This window comes from Oculina patagonica, chromosome 7, assembly GCF_052425735.1.
Source record: "Oculina patagonica isolate OP01 chromosome 7, crgOcupat, whole genome shotgun sequence".
Classification (NCBI taxonomy): domain Eukaryota; kingdom Metazoa; phylum Cnidaria; class Anthozoa; order Scleractinia; family Oculinidae; genus Oculina; species Oculina patagonica.
Window position 1 is genome coordinate 8,365,679 of NC_135764.1, and position 18,360 is coordinate 8,384,038.

Sequence of the window (18,360 nt, forward strand, 5' to 3'; positions counted from 1 at the left end):
GAATACTAACTGCGTAAACAACTAGTAGAACGTCAATGTATCTATTACTATTGAAAGTGTTTATCGGAGAATACAATTTATACCGAGAGGAGCAACCTCGTTCCCAGGGCTTTTCCCTTGGTAATTTGGAACGGGCGCCCGTTCCAAATATATATCGACAGGGAACGTAACAATTGTTGCTAGTTTTTGAGTGAAATTCCCAGATACGTACCATTAAATATGTTCATGCCAAACTTTTGGCTTTCTTCGTATTTTCTGCAACAGCATTATCTAATATCTATTAGATTTTATTGGGCGACAGCTCCTGAAACCTGCCAATATCGGACATTATGGAAACTTGGCGCACAATTCTCCATATTAGACAAACTCCGACTAATCGCTCATAGTTGGAGTTTTTGAGCCAATCAAAGAGCTAGAAATGCCGACAGGTTGTATCGATGATAAAAATAAGTTTTTCGGTACCACCTTTCGATACCACCTCTCTTGATCGGAAACATAGCATAAGGTCTTTTGGCCTATGCCAATTTTTAGGTGAATGTGGAAGCTTATTATCGGTTGAACAATAAATGCATAGCGTCCTACTTGAGATGCAAACATTCGGAGTTTTTTTTCACAAGATTGTTTGTCACGACATCCTTTTTCTCGTTACTTATTCAGTTTTTGAAAACTGGTAGATACGCAACTCAATCGAGAGTGACAACCTCTTCTTACCGACGAGTCAAGCCAAGTTGCGGGCAAGCAACTTGCATCGGCTGCAAGTTTAAAGTTCGTTCTTGCCACACGGCTAACCAATGTCATCTTAGCCGCTAATTTTATTCTTCTGGAAAATTATGTATCACTGCATCCCGAGCCAGCATCTGCTCCTCCTTACAACGTGAAAGGCTTAACCCTCGGACGTACAAGGGGTGAGGGGATGCCACCCCCCATGAGATTTTTTCGAAATTTTGAAAAGATGCTGAAACTTTCCGTATCTGTTCATTCATCCCTTGCAGAAATTTTAACATGTCAACCATGTGTCCATTATATTTGACGTTGCGATTATTACAAGCAGGTCTGGCCAAAAATCTTCATATTTTCTGATTTTCTAAGAAAATGGTGAAATCCAAGATGGCAGATCTAAGATGGTGGCTCTTATGACGTCTTGTGACGTCATATGATATCACAGCCAACAAAAATTATGTCATCTTGTAGAGTAAGCTAAGGGCTTTCTACACGGCGTAAAATAATTTCGCTTTGCCTTAATAGAGGAGGGGTTCCATCCACTCCCGCCTTGTACGACGGTGGGGTTTTAAGTTTGCTTGAACGTCCGAGGATCCACATTCTCCGTCACAAGCTGGATGCATTGCACTTGCTTTGTAAAGAGCATAAATCCCACGTTATTGATTTAAATGAAACATGGCTTGATGTGAATATCTCAGGCGAGGAGCTACACCTTACTGGCTACAATATTATCAGAGAAGACATCATATAACATCTTATGACGTCATTAGAGTTACCTTCTTGGATGCGCTATCTTTGATGTTACTTTTTTCCGTAAAAGTCCGAAATTAACGGAAATTGATACAAAATGAAGCCATAATGCCACTGATATGTAAAAATAAACAAATCGTACAATTTTGTTAAAAAAAACTGGAAGAATAAAGAATTATGTCAAAATGACGATTTTTGACCAAACCTGTTTGTAATTATGACGTTGCCGTGGTAACTCAAATAATTATAGACACACAGGTGACATCCTAGAATTTGTGCAAGGGATGAATAAACAGCTACTGAAAGTTTCAGCATCAAAGAGTTAACATGCTTTTCAAAACTAAGAAAAAAGCTCAAGGGCGGGGTCTGCGCTGGCACCCACCCCTCCCTGTTTGTCCGAGGGTTAAAGGTCAAAGATTTTTCGTATATCCAATTCGATCACCTAATGGAAAGGGTTGACTATTAAAAGATTGAAAAGATAAAAATTGCCAATAAATGAATTCTGGATGTATACGTACTGGTCAAAATATTCTTTATGATTCATTGTATAATATTTTCGCTTTAAATCTTTATTCAATACAAGTCACTGGGCAACAGTTTCACAGATAGCTTAAAAAAGTTGAGGAGTAATCAATAAGATCCATGTTGGGGTCTTATGATTAGAAATTGACTATTTTTGCTCATTGATGTCAGTAAAGGATACGTCCGGTAAGGAAGGGCTGATACAGTAGAACCCCGGTATTTCGAACTCTGAAGGGAAACTAAAAAGTAAGCAGGGTTTCCAGATATCGGGTCGATGGAATATTTCAGTACATTTGCAAATTTAAAGATTGATAGTTTACTAATTTTTCACTACTTCAGTATACAGTACAGTGCAAATTAAACTTATCTCGTCAGAAACTCTATAAATACAATACGACCATACATCCATATGAACATGTTTATGAAAAATGAGTGTCAACCGTGGCGAGTTGCAAGAACCGGAAGTCGAGTTATCGAAGGAAAATTTGACCCAAATTAAATTTTGATCAATGGAAACGAAATTTAGTTAGAGTAAGCGGGGTTTTCGAGTTATCCGAGTTCGAGTTAACGAGTAGAAATGACCGAAATGTGGGGTCAAATCCAAGGAAAATTGAAGTTAGTTCGAGTTAGCGGGATTGTTTGAATTATTTCCGCGCGGTGTGGGGGGGGCTTTTTTTTTTTTTTTGGGGGTGGTTTTTTTTTTTTTTTTTTTTTTTTTTTTTTTTTTTTTTTTTTTTTTTTTTTTTTTTTTTTTTTTTTTCTTCTGTAGTGTACTTGCCATAATATCAGCCCCGTTCGACATGAAATCGGTTTTATTTAACGAAATCGGTATTTTCGTGATTGGTTTCCAAGTGTCCTTCTCGAAGTTGTAGCATTCGATGACTAACGCATGTAAAGGATTGAGGGATTTATTGTGGTGGAGTCCACCCACTACATACAGTGTTCCTTCAAAACAGACCATGCTGCCACGCGCTCGGAGTTTATTCAAACTTGCTATAAAGTGCCATTCGTTTGTAAGTGAGTTGTAAACTTCACACTTTTCTGTGGCCAGAAAGGATGGCCTATCATAATAAATCCAGCCGCCAGCAATGAAAATCTTCCCTCGCGCGGCCACACCACAAGCAAGCCACCTAGCCTGTTGTATGTTCGCTATCTTCTCCCATTTCATTTCAGTGATATTAAATCTGCCAGCGGTCTGCATGGCTGTCGCTTCGAAATCGTTGCCCCGCCTTCCACCAATAAGATACAGGTAATTGTCCATGGCGACAGCGCAAGCTCCATAAGTTCCACTGCATCCCTCATATACAAATGTTAAAACTGGATTCCAAGAATTGGATTTATTGTCGTATTTTATAAGTTTACTTTTCACACTAATTTTGGATCTCTCATGAGATTGTTCAACAACTGCGTACATTATGCCACCAACGACTGTTAGCGTTGTCATGTATATTACGTCTAATGCACTTGATTTCCAGTCTAACGAAGACCAGAAATTAAGAAAAGGATCATATTGTTTAGCAACACATGGATCACCAAACGATGAATAATACAGTCTTCCTTGAAAGGTTGTTAAGTTGTAATTTTCACGAAAAAAATTTCCCCCCCTTTTCAATCGATACCATTCTTTTCGATCGGGATCATAACACAAAGTCAAGTCCGAATTGACTAAAACGACAAGGTGAGTATGCTTCCAATAAATTCTTGGTGGCATTGGCGAAGCCCTATCTGTGTTTTGATATATAAACTTTAAAGCGTCGCTCACAAGCTTCAAACAGCGGGGACTTTCTTTCACAAGTTCATTTGTCATGACATCTCTTTTTAAAAAGTCACGCGTTACAAAAGCCAGCCGCACGTGACGAAATAACTCCGCGAGTTTCCCTTTCCTTTCGCTTTTGTCTTCTTTTATCCATTTAAGTATGATTTCGAAGACCTCAACCTCTGTAGCAACAACGATCGCATCACATGAAATCCACTTCTCCACTTGCTGACTTTCCAAGTCAAGAAAATCTCGAGATTCCGCCACAAGGGCGAAGTTTGACAAGATAAATTCCCTGACGTTGACCACGAGTTCGTCACATCTGTATTTCTCAGCGAAATAATACATTAAAATACAGTTGGAAATTGTTAAGTTCTCTTTCATGAATCTCCCAGCGAAGATTTTCAGGTTTGGGAGAAACAAATAATCTGCTGCCTCGATCAGGTCTTGTGCATTCGTTTGAGTTACCTCTGTTTTGCCAGACTGCATGAATTCGAGAATGTCTCTCATAACAGTTTCAGTCATGTGCTCCAAGCGAATGGTTCCTTCTCTATTTTCCCTCATGTCGCTGTCGAGAAGTGCAGAAAAGAAAGGACTTGCCACTGAAAGCATGTTTCTACTCGCCCTGATCTGTTTTCCGCCTTTGACTAGCAAAGTAACATCGTTTGAATCTGCCGTTTTGTATAAACAATTCGAAATGCGATGCCATAGTCCACTGTCTTTGAGGGTTCTCGCTTGTTTTCTTTCTGTTTTGACTGCACCATGTCTTGAGGATTCATCCTTTCCTCTCAGAAAGAGACGTTGTGCAGGAATTTGGCTCTAACTAAAAATATCAAAACAAGTGGGGCTATGTTGTAATGATGGCTTTGTAGCTTTGCAAGTCCAAACAGGAAAACAACCCTTAAGCCACTGACGTCATCTATGCTATAGCAACCGCTCGATGGCATATTTTTTGGATGGACCGAATTAAAAAAATTACAAATTAATCTTGCATATTAACTTTTATCTGTGAAAATATAGGCTTTCTCAGGTTTGCCATAATTTAAGGTCCTGATTTCACGTTGTTACTGAATATGTATGCAATAACTTTATCAGTCGTTAGCCACACACAGAGAAGGTCCAATATCCAGTTTTTGTTGAAACATGCTCGCCTCAGGCTGTCCAGTCACCGATGCGTAGGCTTATCACGTATTGTCGGACTAATTTTAGCTGTACGTAAACTGAGGAAATATTACGGCGACTAAAGACGGCGACTCACCAGGGCGAAGAAAAGAAGTTATTTTCAACAAAGCTAAAAAATATTTATGTTTTTGTTTAACGATGAGCTATCTAGCGTTTTTTTTTTTAAATGTTCATATTTCTTGAGCGTTTCTTCAGGATTTAATATTTCCGTAATGTATTGATAAATGTTTTAAGAAATTGTTTTGGCACACAGGCACTACTTAGCTCAGCATGAAATTTTAAACTCGTCCCTTTTTTATAACAGGGATCTAGCGAGTTACTGTTTTTTTTTTTTTTTTTTTTTTTTTTTTTTTGGGGGGGGGGGGGGGCAACGACGAGACTACAGGGTTTGAATTTGCTTAAGAAATAAACTGGCTCCACTTAAGTCTCCAGGATGCAAAGCATTTCATCTCAAGAGCTCACTAAAATATTGGCCACAAACATTCGCTCGATGAGAGCACATGTGTAGCTACCGGAAAAGGACTATTAAATAAAAAAATATGTTAAGCACTACCTTGTAATGACACTATGTAAACGAAAGAGATAAATTGTAGAAAGCTTCATTATTGATGAATATGGGAAAAATTATGAACAACCCTAATTTCCGTTGCAACGTTTGAAAGAATAAATCCACCTTTTCTCATATGATGTGAATTTCAGCTACTTTACTAAATGCGAAACTATAACTAGCTAGTAGAACGTATTAAACTACACTGAGGGGAAGCATCCTGAAAACCCATTTCAAGTTTATTGAGAAGTCGTCTAAACACTGTTCGGCGACTGTTATTTGTTGAAAACTCAAATAACTCAACATCATTCCATCGACCTGTAGTGAGCAGAATTGAACGTAATGCTTATCTATCTAAAACAAATATCAAATTGCTACTGCATATTAGAAATAATGAAAGTTTGATTCGATCATAAAACGAGCGCCCTGATTTCAGTCGATTAGCACGAGGCTACTTCACGTTATCCAGGTTTTAATGTATCATGTTTAAAATTGAATGCGGTTGATGGATCTTGATGATGCAGAAAAACAAAAAAAGATAAGAGAAACACAAATAGCCTTGTCTTCCGCGTGATATATCTAAAAACTCTTTATATGTCTTAAGCGACAAAAGAACTGTTAGATAACTGGCAAACCACAACCTATTCAAATGAATTGTCGGTTACCTTTCAGCCATCCAAGCATAATATCAAACATGCGTCACAATAAAGTGTCTCTCTGAAGCCACAATTGGCGTCCAAACTTTTCAGCATTCAACCAATATTTGTGTTTCTTGTTTGCCGTCATTTGCTTTTATTTGGTTTAATTTTGTCAAAAAGTTATCGCCATCATCTTCTAATATAAGAAAGAGCTTTATAGTGTTAAATTTATGTAAATGTTTGGACATTGCTAAGATTTGCAATCTGACAATTTTTTTTCATTCGGTTGAAACACTTGCACTGAAACTTTGAATTTTTTATGCCTGGCATGCAATCATTTCGCAGAATATTTTTCAGAATAGTCGCTCTGGAAAACTGAAGGGCAAAAATCACTAATCATAAAACTCGCGCCCTGATTGCAGTCGATTAAATACACGAGGCTACTTTACTTTATCCTGGTTTTGACGTATCATCATGCTTAAAATGAATGCTGTTAATAAGGCAGAAAAACTGAAAAAGATAAGAGAAACACGGATAGCCTTGTTATCCGCTTAAGATATCTCATAAAAGTAAGTTTACTCTTTATATGTCTCAGGCGACCAAGAAACTGTAAGATCACTGGTGATCGGCTTCCAAAGAGTTTTTTTAATGCCTCTTAGTGTGCAAGCCTTAATCTCATGCCAGTTTAAATTGGGATGTTTTGACATCGTCGGTATTTTTGTCTTTGGTTTCCACTCATTCCTCTCGAAGTCGTAGCTTTCTACCACTGAAGCATGTGAAGGAACTATGCCGTTCTCCCAGTGGCGCCCACCCATAACATACAGTGTTCCCTGAATGCATACCATGCTGGCACGTGAGCGAGGTGCATTCAAACTTGCTATAAACTGCCACTCGTTTGTTAACACGTTGTACATTTCACACGTTTCGGAGGCAACAACTCTTGATGAAAAAAATCTACCACTGTCTATCACTCCACCAGCAATGAAAATCTTCCCTCGCGCGGCCGCACCACAAACGTTGATCCTAGCATGTTGCATGTTTGCTATCTTCTCCCATCTTTTTGCAGTGGTGTCAAATCTGCCTGCGCTTTCCGAGGGTGTCACTCCAGATACGTAGTCTTCGTGGCGCCAGCACCCACCAATAATAGACAGATAGTTGTCCAGGGCGACACAACAAGCCCCTGAAGCTGCGGTTTGTTCATCATACAGCAGTGACGAAACTTGTTGCCATGAATTTGATTCAACCCTGTATTTCATTAAGTACCCTTCTTTTTTGGGCTGATTGTTTTCCACAGAATAGTCCGTGTTAAAGACGGCATACATGTCTTCGCTCACAACTGTCAAAATTACACTTGGACATAAATGACTAAATGTCCAATCTAAAGAATTCCAACTATTGTAGAAAGGATCATATCGCTCTGTTGCAACGTTAAATTTACTTAATTTACAATTTGGTACGAAATACAACTTCCCCTTGAAATGCCGACAGGTTGTATCGATAATAAGAATAAGTTTTTCGGCTGGCCAGTCGATACCACCTGTTTTGATCGGGATCAAAGCATAAGGTCTTCTTGCCTACGCAAACAACTAGGTGTGTGTCCCGCCACTTTCTTGGGGAAGGTGGAAGATTATTATCGGTTGTGCAATAAATCCCCTGCATAGCGTCTCTCACGAGCTTCAAACATTCGGAATTTTCTTTCACCAGTTTGTTTGTCACGACATCCGTTTTCAAAAAGTCACGCGACAAGAAAGCGAGCCGCACGTGACGAAATAACTCTGCGAAGTTTTCTTTTCGGCTGTCCTTATTTTCTTCTATCCACTTTAGTATAAGTTTGAACACGTCGTCCTCTGAACTAACAGCTATCTCGTCACTGGAAATCCACTGCTCCACTTGTTGGCTTTCCAAGTTAGATAGATAGATAGATAGTTTATTAATACAATTAAATTAACTTCGCAACCTAAAAGGTTGAATTATGTCATATTTACAAATTTATAAAACTATAAAAACTAACGATAAAATGTAAAAATATTTAAAGAACTATACAAGAGTGATTAAAATCCAAACTTAAGTACATTAGAGACAATAAAACTATTTCTAAATCTATTAGTCTTAAAAACAGGGTTAAACTGGCGTGACTTTCTGAGGTTATAACTACTAAGATTCCGTGGGGGCAGTAAATTCCTCAGCCTACTGTCATTGTTCTCTAAAATGTTGTTAAACAATTTGTCCGTCAGGGCTTGTCTTCGACCTGACAGAGTGACTAGACTTGCCTTGTCGAGCGCTTCTTCATACGTAAAAAACGGAAAAATGATGCGCATCGCCCTCTTTTGCACTGCTTCTAGCTCACGAGAAAGATACGCAGGTAGACTTTCATTGAAAACTGGACAGGCATATTCAGTGATAGGGCGAATGCAGGTACGATAGAACTGTACTAACTCGTTAGGACCTAGGCCTGAACGCTTTAACTGAGAAAGACAATACAGGCGTTTTCTAGCTTTCTTAACAACTTCAGCGATGTGATGGTTCCATTTAAGGTCGCTCGAAACGGTTACGCCCAGAATCTTAGCATACTCAACGATATCAATTTGCCTGCCATTAATAACAATTGGATCAAGCTCGAGAGTCTTCTTGGTACTAAAACTAATCCTCAGTTCCTTGCACTTAGCCTCGTTTAGCTGGAACTTGTCAGAGCTAGCGCGCGAGGCAAAAGTGTCCACAGCGGTCTGGATGTTGCTTGCTTGTCCCTTGGGTATTGTTTCAGAGGTCGTGGTATCATCGACATACTTCCATAACTCAATGCCAGGGACATCAAGGTCGTTGATCATTATAATAAAGAGCCAGGGGCCTAATTTGGTCCCCTGACATCACACCACTCTGAAAAACAATCCTGACCAAGTTTCACTCGTTGTTTGCGACAACATAGGAAGTCCAAGATCCAAGCGATGACGGCCTCATGAATGTCAAAGAGGCGAAGCTTTTGGATCAGGATTTTATGATCAATAAGATCGAATGCTTTCTTGAAGTCGAATAGCACTACCCTCACAGTAGCCCCGTTTCCATCGGTGGCGCAGTTCCACGCATGCGTCATACTGATGAGTGCCTCTGTGGTACTTGAACCTGGAATAGTACCAAACTGCCGAGGGTCCACTTTCGCGAGGACAACAGGTGATCGACTTGAGATTCTGTCACAGCGGCGATGTTTGAGAAAATGAATTGTTTTACGTTGCGGATCACGAGCTCCTCGCATTGGTATTTCTCGAGGAAATAATAAAGTGAAATGCATTCCGAAGGTGATAGCCTGTAGTCTATAGCTTTGTATCTCCCAGCAATAGTTTTGAGGCTTGGAAGCATAAAATATTCTGCTGCCTCAATCAGGTCTAGCACATTTGTTGGAGTTACCTTTACAATATCAGCGCGCATGAATTGAAGGACATCTCTCATAACAGTGTCAGTTATGTGCTCCAAGCGAATGATTCCTTCTCTATTCTCCCTCATGTCGCTGTTAAGAAGTGCAGCAAAGAAAGGACTCGCCGTTGAAAGCACGCTTCTAGGCACATTGACCTGATTTCCGTCTTTCACCACCAAAGTTACTTCCCTTAAATCATCTTCGGCCTGTGGCTGCATCGTGTCCTGTCGATTTATTATGTTCTTTTCAGGATCAGTCAGAAATTTCCAACCTCGTAAGAGCAGACGTATTTTGAAGATATTTTAATTTATGGAAGCATTGCTAGCATGAGCCTAAAAGCGGAAAATTTATCTTAGCTCTTTGACGTCATGTACTCCAGCAACTGCTTTATGGCAAAATATAAATAAAAGATCTGAAAGGGAATGGAATGAGCCCATAGGAAATAATAATTGTTTTCTTTTTGCTGGTGTTGAAAAATGAAGACAGAGAATTACTCTCGATTCCGTACGTGACATTTACTGTAGTGAAGCATACTTAGTTACTAACTATGAGTGAAGTAAAGACCAGACTGAAAATGTATTAAGCGGTACAATTTATATTGATGACAATTAACAATCATCAAAGTTTAGAAATCGCTTCATACAAACATTAGTAGAGGCTAAGCGCGTTCTATTGACAGCACGCTTATAGAAAACTTGTCCAATTGTTGAATATCAATTGGTTGCTGCTTTTTTCATCACACAAGAATGGCTATTTATAGCGCTATTTAGCTAGTCTTTCATAGCGCTTTACAATCACTATGCTAAAATATAAAAATAAAATATAAAAATACCTAACTAAATTAATCTATTGAGCTAAAATATCTATACATGCAGAGAGTGAAGTTTTAAAAGTTAAAAATTTAAAAACTAAAAATGTCCCTAGACCACACGGTAGAGGAGGAGGAGTTGGATTATTGTTCAAAGATCGTCTTGATATTAACACCTCAGCCACGGATTCCTTTGAAACATTCGAATTCATGGATGTCCGACTCCGAAGCCTCAATATATCCAGAAAATAAGTCGTTGTTTTGCAATATTTAACACGTTCCGGCTAAATTGTACGACTTGTACTTGCTCCGAGCCAAACGCTTGAGTAACACAACAATAAGTATTTCACACAAACAGAGCGCAGAGTATTCAAACAGAAAATAGGTGAATGATTATTTATATCCAAAAAATAAGTCGTTGTTTTGCAATATTTAACACGTTCCGGCTAAATTGTACGACTTGTACTTGCTCCGAGCCAAACGCTTGAGTAACACAACAATAAGTATTTCACACAAACAGAGCGCAGAGTATTCAAACAGAAAATAGGTGAATGATTATTTATAGCTACAAGCGAGAGATCGCGTGACATGGGTCTGACGTGTTGGTAGTTTTAAATAGCTTGGACATGTCCAAGCGGTCTTTGTTTTCTCTATGTGATTATATTCAGCCCTCTCTTCTTGTAAAATATGGAATGAAACAAAATTATACATTTCAGAAAGCAGAGTGTTCATTTTAAACGCGAGTGATCAGCTGATCGCTATTAAATATTAAATCTTGCGTGACCGTGACTAAAGAGCCGGCTCAACAATGCTATTGCATCACAGCTCACCTGTCATGACCTAATGGTTCTTTATTTAGCTTGCACCACTTGTACATGTCAAACTGCGTTGTTTTGCGGTATTCAGTACAGTCCGGGTATGTAATACGGCGTTTTGTTTTCACTCTGAGTCAAACGCTTCAATAAAACAGTTCTTCCTCATAAAATTTCTTTAAAGTGGAGTCTGGCTGAAAAAAATGCACTGCAGTGACGCTTGCAGTTTCCGGCGAAGACAAAATTGCGTGAATGACGTAGTGTTTACTACGAAAATAGCTTTCACAATTTGAAAATTTAGTACTCGCTCTGAGACAAACGTAAGAATCTCCAAAAAGATGTTTCAGATTGATTTTTTTTTTTTTTTCAAGATAAGACCAAGAAATGTTTCGAAAAGTATTTGAATTTCGAAAGTTTTGAAGCCGTCAGAAAATTGTGCGTGTCTGAGCCGTGGAATTTATTAATTGGTATTGCGTTCACAATAATAGTTTGGACATGGCAAAGAAAGCAAGATTTTGCTATGCGAATCTCCAGTACTCGCTCCAAGTCAAGACTTAAATGTCGGACACAAAAATATATATATATTTCGCGTTTAACAGAGCATAGAGTACTCGTAAAATTAGACGGGAATGAATTTGTAACACAGCTTCCAGGGAGTGAACATTAAAACTTGTACGATTTGAACGTAATATTTCGCAAGTTCTGGAACGATTTACCGACAAAAAAAAACGACAAAATCTGACACAGATTATGAATCGGGCCCAGGCCCCGCCCGATTAATGAGCATAGCTGTTTTTATGATAATTTATGCAAACGGTCCGTGGTGAAGCAGACATCATACACGATTCATGGTCGAATGGGTCAATTGCGATACCCTGCGAGCTATCAAGGAAAATGTTTTTTTTTCTTTTTGTTTTTGTTTTCTCCTTTTTGCCGAGCTAATAAACTGAAAAGGAAGTAGGGACTTCTGCTTGCTGAGTTTCACTGAGGTCTCTGTATTTGCAATTTTGCATGACTCATTTCATGATTGGACAAATCTTCGATTAATTATAAAGTGCCAATATTCTATTTTCATCTGAATAAGCTTTTTCATTAAAGGTTTTGAATAAAGCTTTAAAAACTCATAATAATTCAAATTCATTTCAATATTTAGAACAGTATTGGAGAGAAGCTTGAATGATACCTTTATATCGTTAAAACAAAACAAAACTTTTTTTTTTTTAGATCTCTGTAGTTAGTTGCTTCTTCGCCCTAACGGTTGGCCATATTGTTTTGTTCTAATAGTCCCTTGTTTCGTTCAGCTAAAAGTAATCCGACAACACATGATAAGACTACTCATCGCTGACGTGACAGCTTGAGGCAAGTTTGCCTTTGTTTCAACAAAATCCTGTGTCTGACTCAGTAGGTGATATTCGATACACCGAGGCTTTAAAAAAGCCATAACCTTTATGCGCAGTAACCCTGCGAAATCACGACCTCAGAATATGGCAAATGAAAAGCCTAAATCTCCACAGTAGAATATACAAGTTTTATTTTATAAAACTTTAAATTCAGTCAACCAGAAAAAAATGATCGAGCGGTTGCTATGGCCTAGATGACGTCAGCGGGTTGAGAACAATTGTTCTTGTTTGACTTGCAAAAGCTAACAAAGCTTCCATTACAACAGAAATATCCAAAAATAAGTCAGCCCCGACGAGTTTAATATAAGCCAAAATCCAGAACTGCGTCTTCTTCTGAGAGGAAATGGAGAATCGTCAAGACATGATGCAGCCAAAACAGGAAGAAAACAAGCGAGAACCCTTAAAGAGAGAGGACTATTGCAGCGTATTTGGCACTGTTTATACAAAAGTGGAAGTTACTTTGCTAGTCAAAGACGGAAATGAGATCAAGGCGACAAGAAACATGCTTTCAGCGGCAAGCCCTTTCTTTTCTGCACTTCTCGACAGTGACATGAGAGAAAACAGAGAAGGAATCATTCGCTTGGAGCACATAACTGACACTGTTATGAGAGATGTCCTTGAATTCATGCAGTCTGGCACAACAGAGGTAACTCCAACGAATGTAGAAGACCTGATCGAGGCAGCAGATTATTTGCTTCTTCCAAACCTGAAAATCGTTGCTGGGAGGTTCTTAAAGGAGAACTTAACAATGTCCAACTGTATTTCAATTTATTATTTCGCTGAGAAATACCGCTGTTATGAACTCGTGGTCAACGCCAGGGAATTTGTATTGTCAAACTTCGCCCTTGTGGCGGAATCGGAAGAATTTCTTAACTTGGAAAGCCAACAAGTGGAGCAGTGGATTTCATGCAATAATACAGTTGTCACTACAGAGAAAGAGATCTTCGAAATCATACTTAAGTGGGTAAAAGAAAGCACAAACGAGCGTAAAGGGAAATTCGCGGACCTGTTTCGTCACGTGCGGCTGGCTTTTGTAACGCGTGACTATTTGAAAAGAAATGTCGTGACAAACAAACTTGTGAAAGAAACTCCTGGCTGTTTGGAGCTTGTGAGCGACGCTTTAAAGTTTATTTATCATCACACCAATGGGGCTTCGCCAATCCCATCTAGAAATTGGAGGCATACTCACCTTGTCGTTTTGGTTGGCATGCCTGTGATGCTGACTTTGTGTTATGATCCAGCTCTTAACAAATGGTATCGACTGGAAGGTGGGATGAATGTTTGTGACGGTGACAACTTATTAACATTCCAAGGAAAACTGTACAATTCATCGGCTTTTACGCCATGCCTTGCCAAGCAATTTGATCCTTTTCTTAATCTCTGGTGTTCGTTACACTGGAAATCACAAGAATTAGACGCCATGAAAATGACAATGTTGGTAGCCGTGGGAGGAGAAATGTATGCAGTCGTTGAACATCGTGAGAGCCATAGACACTACGAGAAAAGTAAAATAATTAAATACGACATTGAATCAAGTTCTTGGAAACTAGTTTCATCATTTGTATTTGATGGAGGCAGCGGCACTTTTGGAGCTTGTGCTGTCGGCATGGACAATTATCTGTATGTTATTGGTGGGAGGCGGTACGAGGATTTGAAATTGTATGCCATACAGACCGCTAGCAGATTTAACATCGTCAGAAAGACATGGGAGAAGATAGCAAACATGCAACAAGCTAGATTTCGTACTTGTGGTGTAGCCGCGCATGAAAAGATTTTCATTGCTGGTGGCAAGATTGGTGGTGAAAGCCAAAATTCTCGACCATTCTTTTTTGCCACAGAAAAGTGTGAAGTATACAACTCATTTACAAACGAATGGCACTTTATAGCAAGTTTAAATAGACCTCGAACGGATGGCAGCATTGCCTATTTTGATGGAACTCTGTATGTCGTGGGTGGAATACAGTATGACGAATCCCACAATCGTTTACAGGATTTAGTTGTCGAAAGCTACAACTTCAAGAGGAACACTTGGAAACCGAACACGAAAATACCGATCTCGTTAAAACGAGGTTTTTCCCATTTTGCTAATATTAAGGCATGCACACTAGGAGTTAACAGAGAATTGCTCAAGATGCCAATCATGAGGCTGCTGGAAGTTAAATACATATGGTGACCACGAATCCTTCATTGACATCGATGATTATTAGTAGTCAATTACTAATCATTGGACTGCAACATTCTTAAGCGATGACGTCAACTGTTAATGTTGGCAAGCGATGAGTAATGGCCCTCATCCCCACGAATAAGAAGAGTAATCGGAATCGTATGTCACGCAACATTTGTCGAACAATCATTTAAGATCATTGCCCTGAAATAGAACTGAACACAATTTTTTAACCAAACTTCGCCGGGAACTTAAATTTTAAAATAAAAAAGGGGGGTCACCAGATTTGTTTAGGAGCAGGAAGACCTTGTATATTCCATATAATTCCTTTAAAATTCTTCTGCGAGTACTTGCAAAGTACACGTTTTTTAGCGATAATTCATTTTTCAAACACAAGAATTGATCTGTTTTCATTTTACAGAAAGAATTTGATCGCTACACCCAAAATATCAGAAAAAAATGTTCGGTCACCAGACTCGTTTACGAGAAAGCGACAATTTACTTCTCTCGCGGACTAAGCCACAAAGAAAAAAGCCGCCATTTTATTTATGTGCGCGCGCTCGCGCGCGCTTATTACGAGTAAAATTCTGCGCAGTAAGAATGCGCAATGCAATACAGGGCAATGGCCTTAACCACAAGTTGTGAGGTTCTTTTATTTACGTTATTATTATTATTTTTTTTGATAAATCTCCTGAAAATTATTAGACACCCTTGTAAAACGTCATTGCTCCTGTACAACTTGGTGCATGTAATTAAGGTGGACATTTTTTTTTTATGCAGCGTTGCTGGGGTCAAGGAATCAATCTAGAATTCACAGTCATTCTTCTGTAAATATGATATAGAAATCATTCTTTATTTGATGACGGTAGAATATTAACATGGGCTTTTAATAACACTTCTTGGTCTTAAGTCTAGATTCTCTCCTGACTTGAACAAACGGTAAATTGTCACAATAGAATGCAAATATATCTTTTAACGATTTACAACTGGTGATATTAACTAGTTACTGGGAGGGGGCGGGGGGTGGGGGGGGGGGGGGTGCATGATAAATTATGTAAACTATTTTGGAGGGCCAATCGTTTTGGGGAGGGTCTCCCCAAAACTGGTAGGCCAAATATAAATGTACCAGCCCTCCCCCCCCTCTTATTTTTGACCGTTCCCTAAGCTAACCATGCAAAAACAGCATACAAGCTAATAGTTTCATCATTTCTAACATTTTTCTTTATTTTTATAGTTTTTTAAAACATAATTGTACGATTTGATTATTTTTTGCAATCCATAAGTATTCTGGCTTGATTTTGCATCTATTTCCGTTATTTTCTGACTATCTATGAAAATGGTCAAATCCAAGATGGCGGATCCAAAAGGGCGGCTATAATGACGTCACGTGACGTCATATGACATCACCGCCAACAAAAATTATGTCATCTTGTAGAATACGTACGCTACGGCCTTTCTACTCAGTGCAAAAATATTTCGCTGCGAGGACGAAAACTCTGTACGATGGTGGGGGTATCGATTGCTTGTACGTCCGATAAAAACTGAACTGTGTAAAAAAAAAAAACATGGTCTGTAAAGAGGAAAACGCAAGGTTGCTCATTTGTTGTCTAGATTAAAAGGTAGCTACTATCTGTAACCTAGTTTTAGAAACTTACTGACAGTACTTCTTATCCTCCACCTACTTTTTGTCTGTTGAAGGAGAAAAAATGACAGACTTGCCAAGAACTATTACTTTTATACATGGAAATATCCTATGGAGAAGTATTTATTTTTCCAGTAAATGTCATTTCTGAGAATTATGCCGTTTGCCAAGATATTGTTTCTAAGATGACGTTATTTGTTATCGTCATAAGCCTGCGTTAAGGTGGCTCAAAACAGTTAACTGCTTTTTTAGCACCTCAACATTAACGAATCAATACTGCAACTCCTTTCCAGTTGTCGCAATTGTAAAGGCATTAATCAAATGCTTAATTACTGGTGAACAAGTTGTGATTATTATCTTGACATAGCAAGTTACCATAGCAACGGTATAACCTGTTATAAACATCCATAATCTGAAATCAGGTACCTGTAACTAAAAAAACAAGACTGGTGACCCCCATATTTTATAATCGAATTGTAATCAACAGGATAGGGTGCAACTTTGGGCAAAATTTTGAAACATCTGCCTCTTTTAACTTCCCTGCGGTTGAGGTTTGGGAAGTAGAAAGATGCTCTGCATAAATCTTGTCATTTCTTTGAAGTCGCCGCAACCCCGATTTTGCTGCGCGGGCATTTTTTTGGAAAAACTGACGGCCAAGACGGAACTCACAGTACGCTCTTGAAAGCATTAGAGCTGACGATTGCTCTTGCCAACTGCTGCCGTTTGTGCGAGCGCGTGAAGCTTGTGGATCATTTAAAATCTCGGTTTTTTCGCAAACCAAGAAGAAATTTCAAGGTTAAAATTACGAATCTCTAACGTAAAGTCACTAATAAGACCTCAAGCGCTGCTTGACATGTATTTGCTGAAGGAATTCAGACGCTTTTTGAAGAAAAGAATTTGTAAAACAAAAACTTTGTTCAAGTTGTCGTGTGCGATCCGTCACGCCATTCTCCCCGCGCGCAAGCTAAGATTAATTGGTAGCCTAAAGGCCCGGTAATAAGAGCAACATTTGTCTCGCAACATTGTTGCATTGCAAGTTGAACGAGTTGTTGCCCGTATTACTACCGCGCGCTCAACTTGTCTCGCAACAAATTTCGATGTTGCAAATTGCAGCAACATGTTGCACAAAGTAGAACCGAGTTCTACTTTTTGCAAAAATTGTTTTCAACTTGCAACAGTGAGATTTGTTGCGTGACAAGTTGAGCGCGCGATAGTAATACGGGCAACAACTCGTTCAACTTGTAATGCAACAATGTCGCGAGACAAGTTGAACAAAACTAGTGCACGTATAACCGGGCCTTAACGCGCAAGCCTCGCGCATGCTCAACAAGATTTGACGCAGTTCTTGCAGAGCCCTTTCTTCTCAAGCATATCAGTGGAAAAGAAAGGGTTCTGCTCGCAGGGTGCTGCATATGAGGTTTAGAGTGCCTTTTTTTTCAAAAATTTAAAGTAACTCTGAACCCTATGTGCAGAATTATTTTTTTAAACTTTGCCAAAAGTTGCATATTGCCTTGCTGATCAAAATTTAATTATAAAATACGGGGCCACAGAGTTCGTTTTTGAGTTATAAGCAGTTTAAGCTTCAATTAATGCAGGATTTAGAAGGCTAAACTGTTGCTTTGGTAACGTATCGTGTCGTAAAAATGATAGTAACGTGTTCACCATTCATTGAGCATTTGTTTGATTGTAGCATCAACTGATAAAGAGTGGTTATATTGACCTATCAAAATCTAAGTCTTGGGAACTGTCGCCAGCCACCTTAAAAGGAGAAGAAAATATATTTTCATCCCACCACGGCATGTTAGAATGACTTAATTAATACAGCGCCTTTAATCCAAGTTGCAGCAACAGGCATGTTGTCATCTCACTTGCATTTTAATATTTTATTTATTTGATATAGACTGATTGATTGATAGATTAAGTGATTTGCATTTATTTGCTTAACTGATTAATACACTTTGTTATCGAGACGTTTTCATTCATGCGAACTTAAAAACACTTAACAATGATCTC

At 38.8% G+C, this 18,360-nt stretch overlaps 4 protein-coding genes across 4 annotated transcripts in view; 2 read left to right on the top strand and 2 right to left on the bottom strand.

Moving 5' to 3' along the window:
* The window catches only part of LOC144661647 (lysophosphatidic acid receptor 3-like), a 668,415-nt gene that overhangs the window by 335,183 nt on the left and 314,872 nt on the right, over positions 1-18,360 (top strand). The gene's annotated exons all lie outside the window — the stretch shown is intronic.
* LOC144659164 (kelch-like protein 40) lies at positions 2,054-4,360 on the bottom strand. The gene is made up of 2 exons (XM_078519604.1): positions 2,767-4,360; positions 2,054-2,079 (listed from the first exon to the last, which is right to left on the bottom strand). Exons 1-2 carry the CDS (start codon positions 4,358-4,360, stop codon positions 2,054-2,056), a joined length of 1,620 nt encoding a protein of 539 aa, XP_078375730.1.
* On the bottom strand, positions 9,200-9,739 carry LOC144659165 (kelch-like protein 21). Its single transcript, XM_078519605.1, has one exon. It carries the CDS (start codon positions 9,737-9,739, stop codon positions 9,200-9,202), a length of 540 nt encoding a protein of 179 aa, XP_078375731.1.
* On the top strand, positions 12,885-14,714 carry LOC144659166 (kelch-like protein 40). Its single transcript, XM_078519606.1, has one exon. It carries the CDS (start codon positions 12,885-12,887, stop codon positions 14,712-14,714), a length of 1,830 nt encoding a protein of 609 aa, XP_078375732.1.

Coding starts and splice junctions, on each gene's coding strand:
- LOC144659164 (XM_078519604.1), bottom strand. CDS start 4,360: ATGCTTTCAGTGGCAAGTCCTTTCTTTTCTGCACTTCTCGACAGCGAC. Junction 2,080..2,766: donor CGGGGCTGATATTATGGCAA/GTACACTACAGA, acceptor AACTTTTTTAAG/CTATCTGTGAAACTGTTGCC.
- LOC144659165 (XM_078519605.1), bottom strand. CDS start 9,739: ATGCAGCCACAGGCCGAAGATGATTTAAGGGAAGTAACTTTGGTGGTG.
- LOC144659166 (XM_078519606.1), top strand. CDS start 12,885: ATGGAGAATCGTCAAGACATGATGCAGCCAAAACAGGAAGAAAACAAG.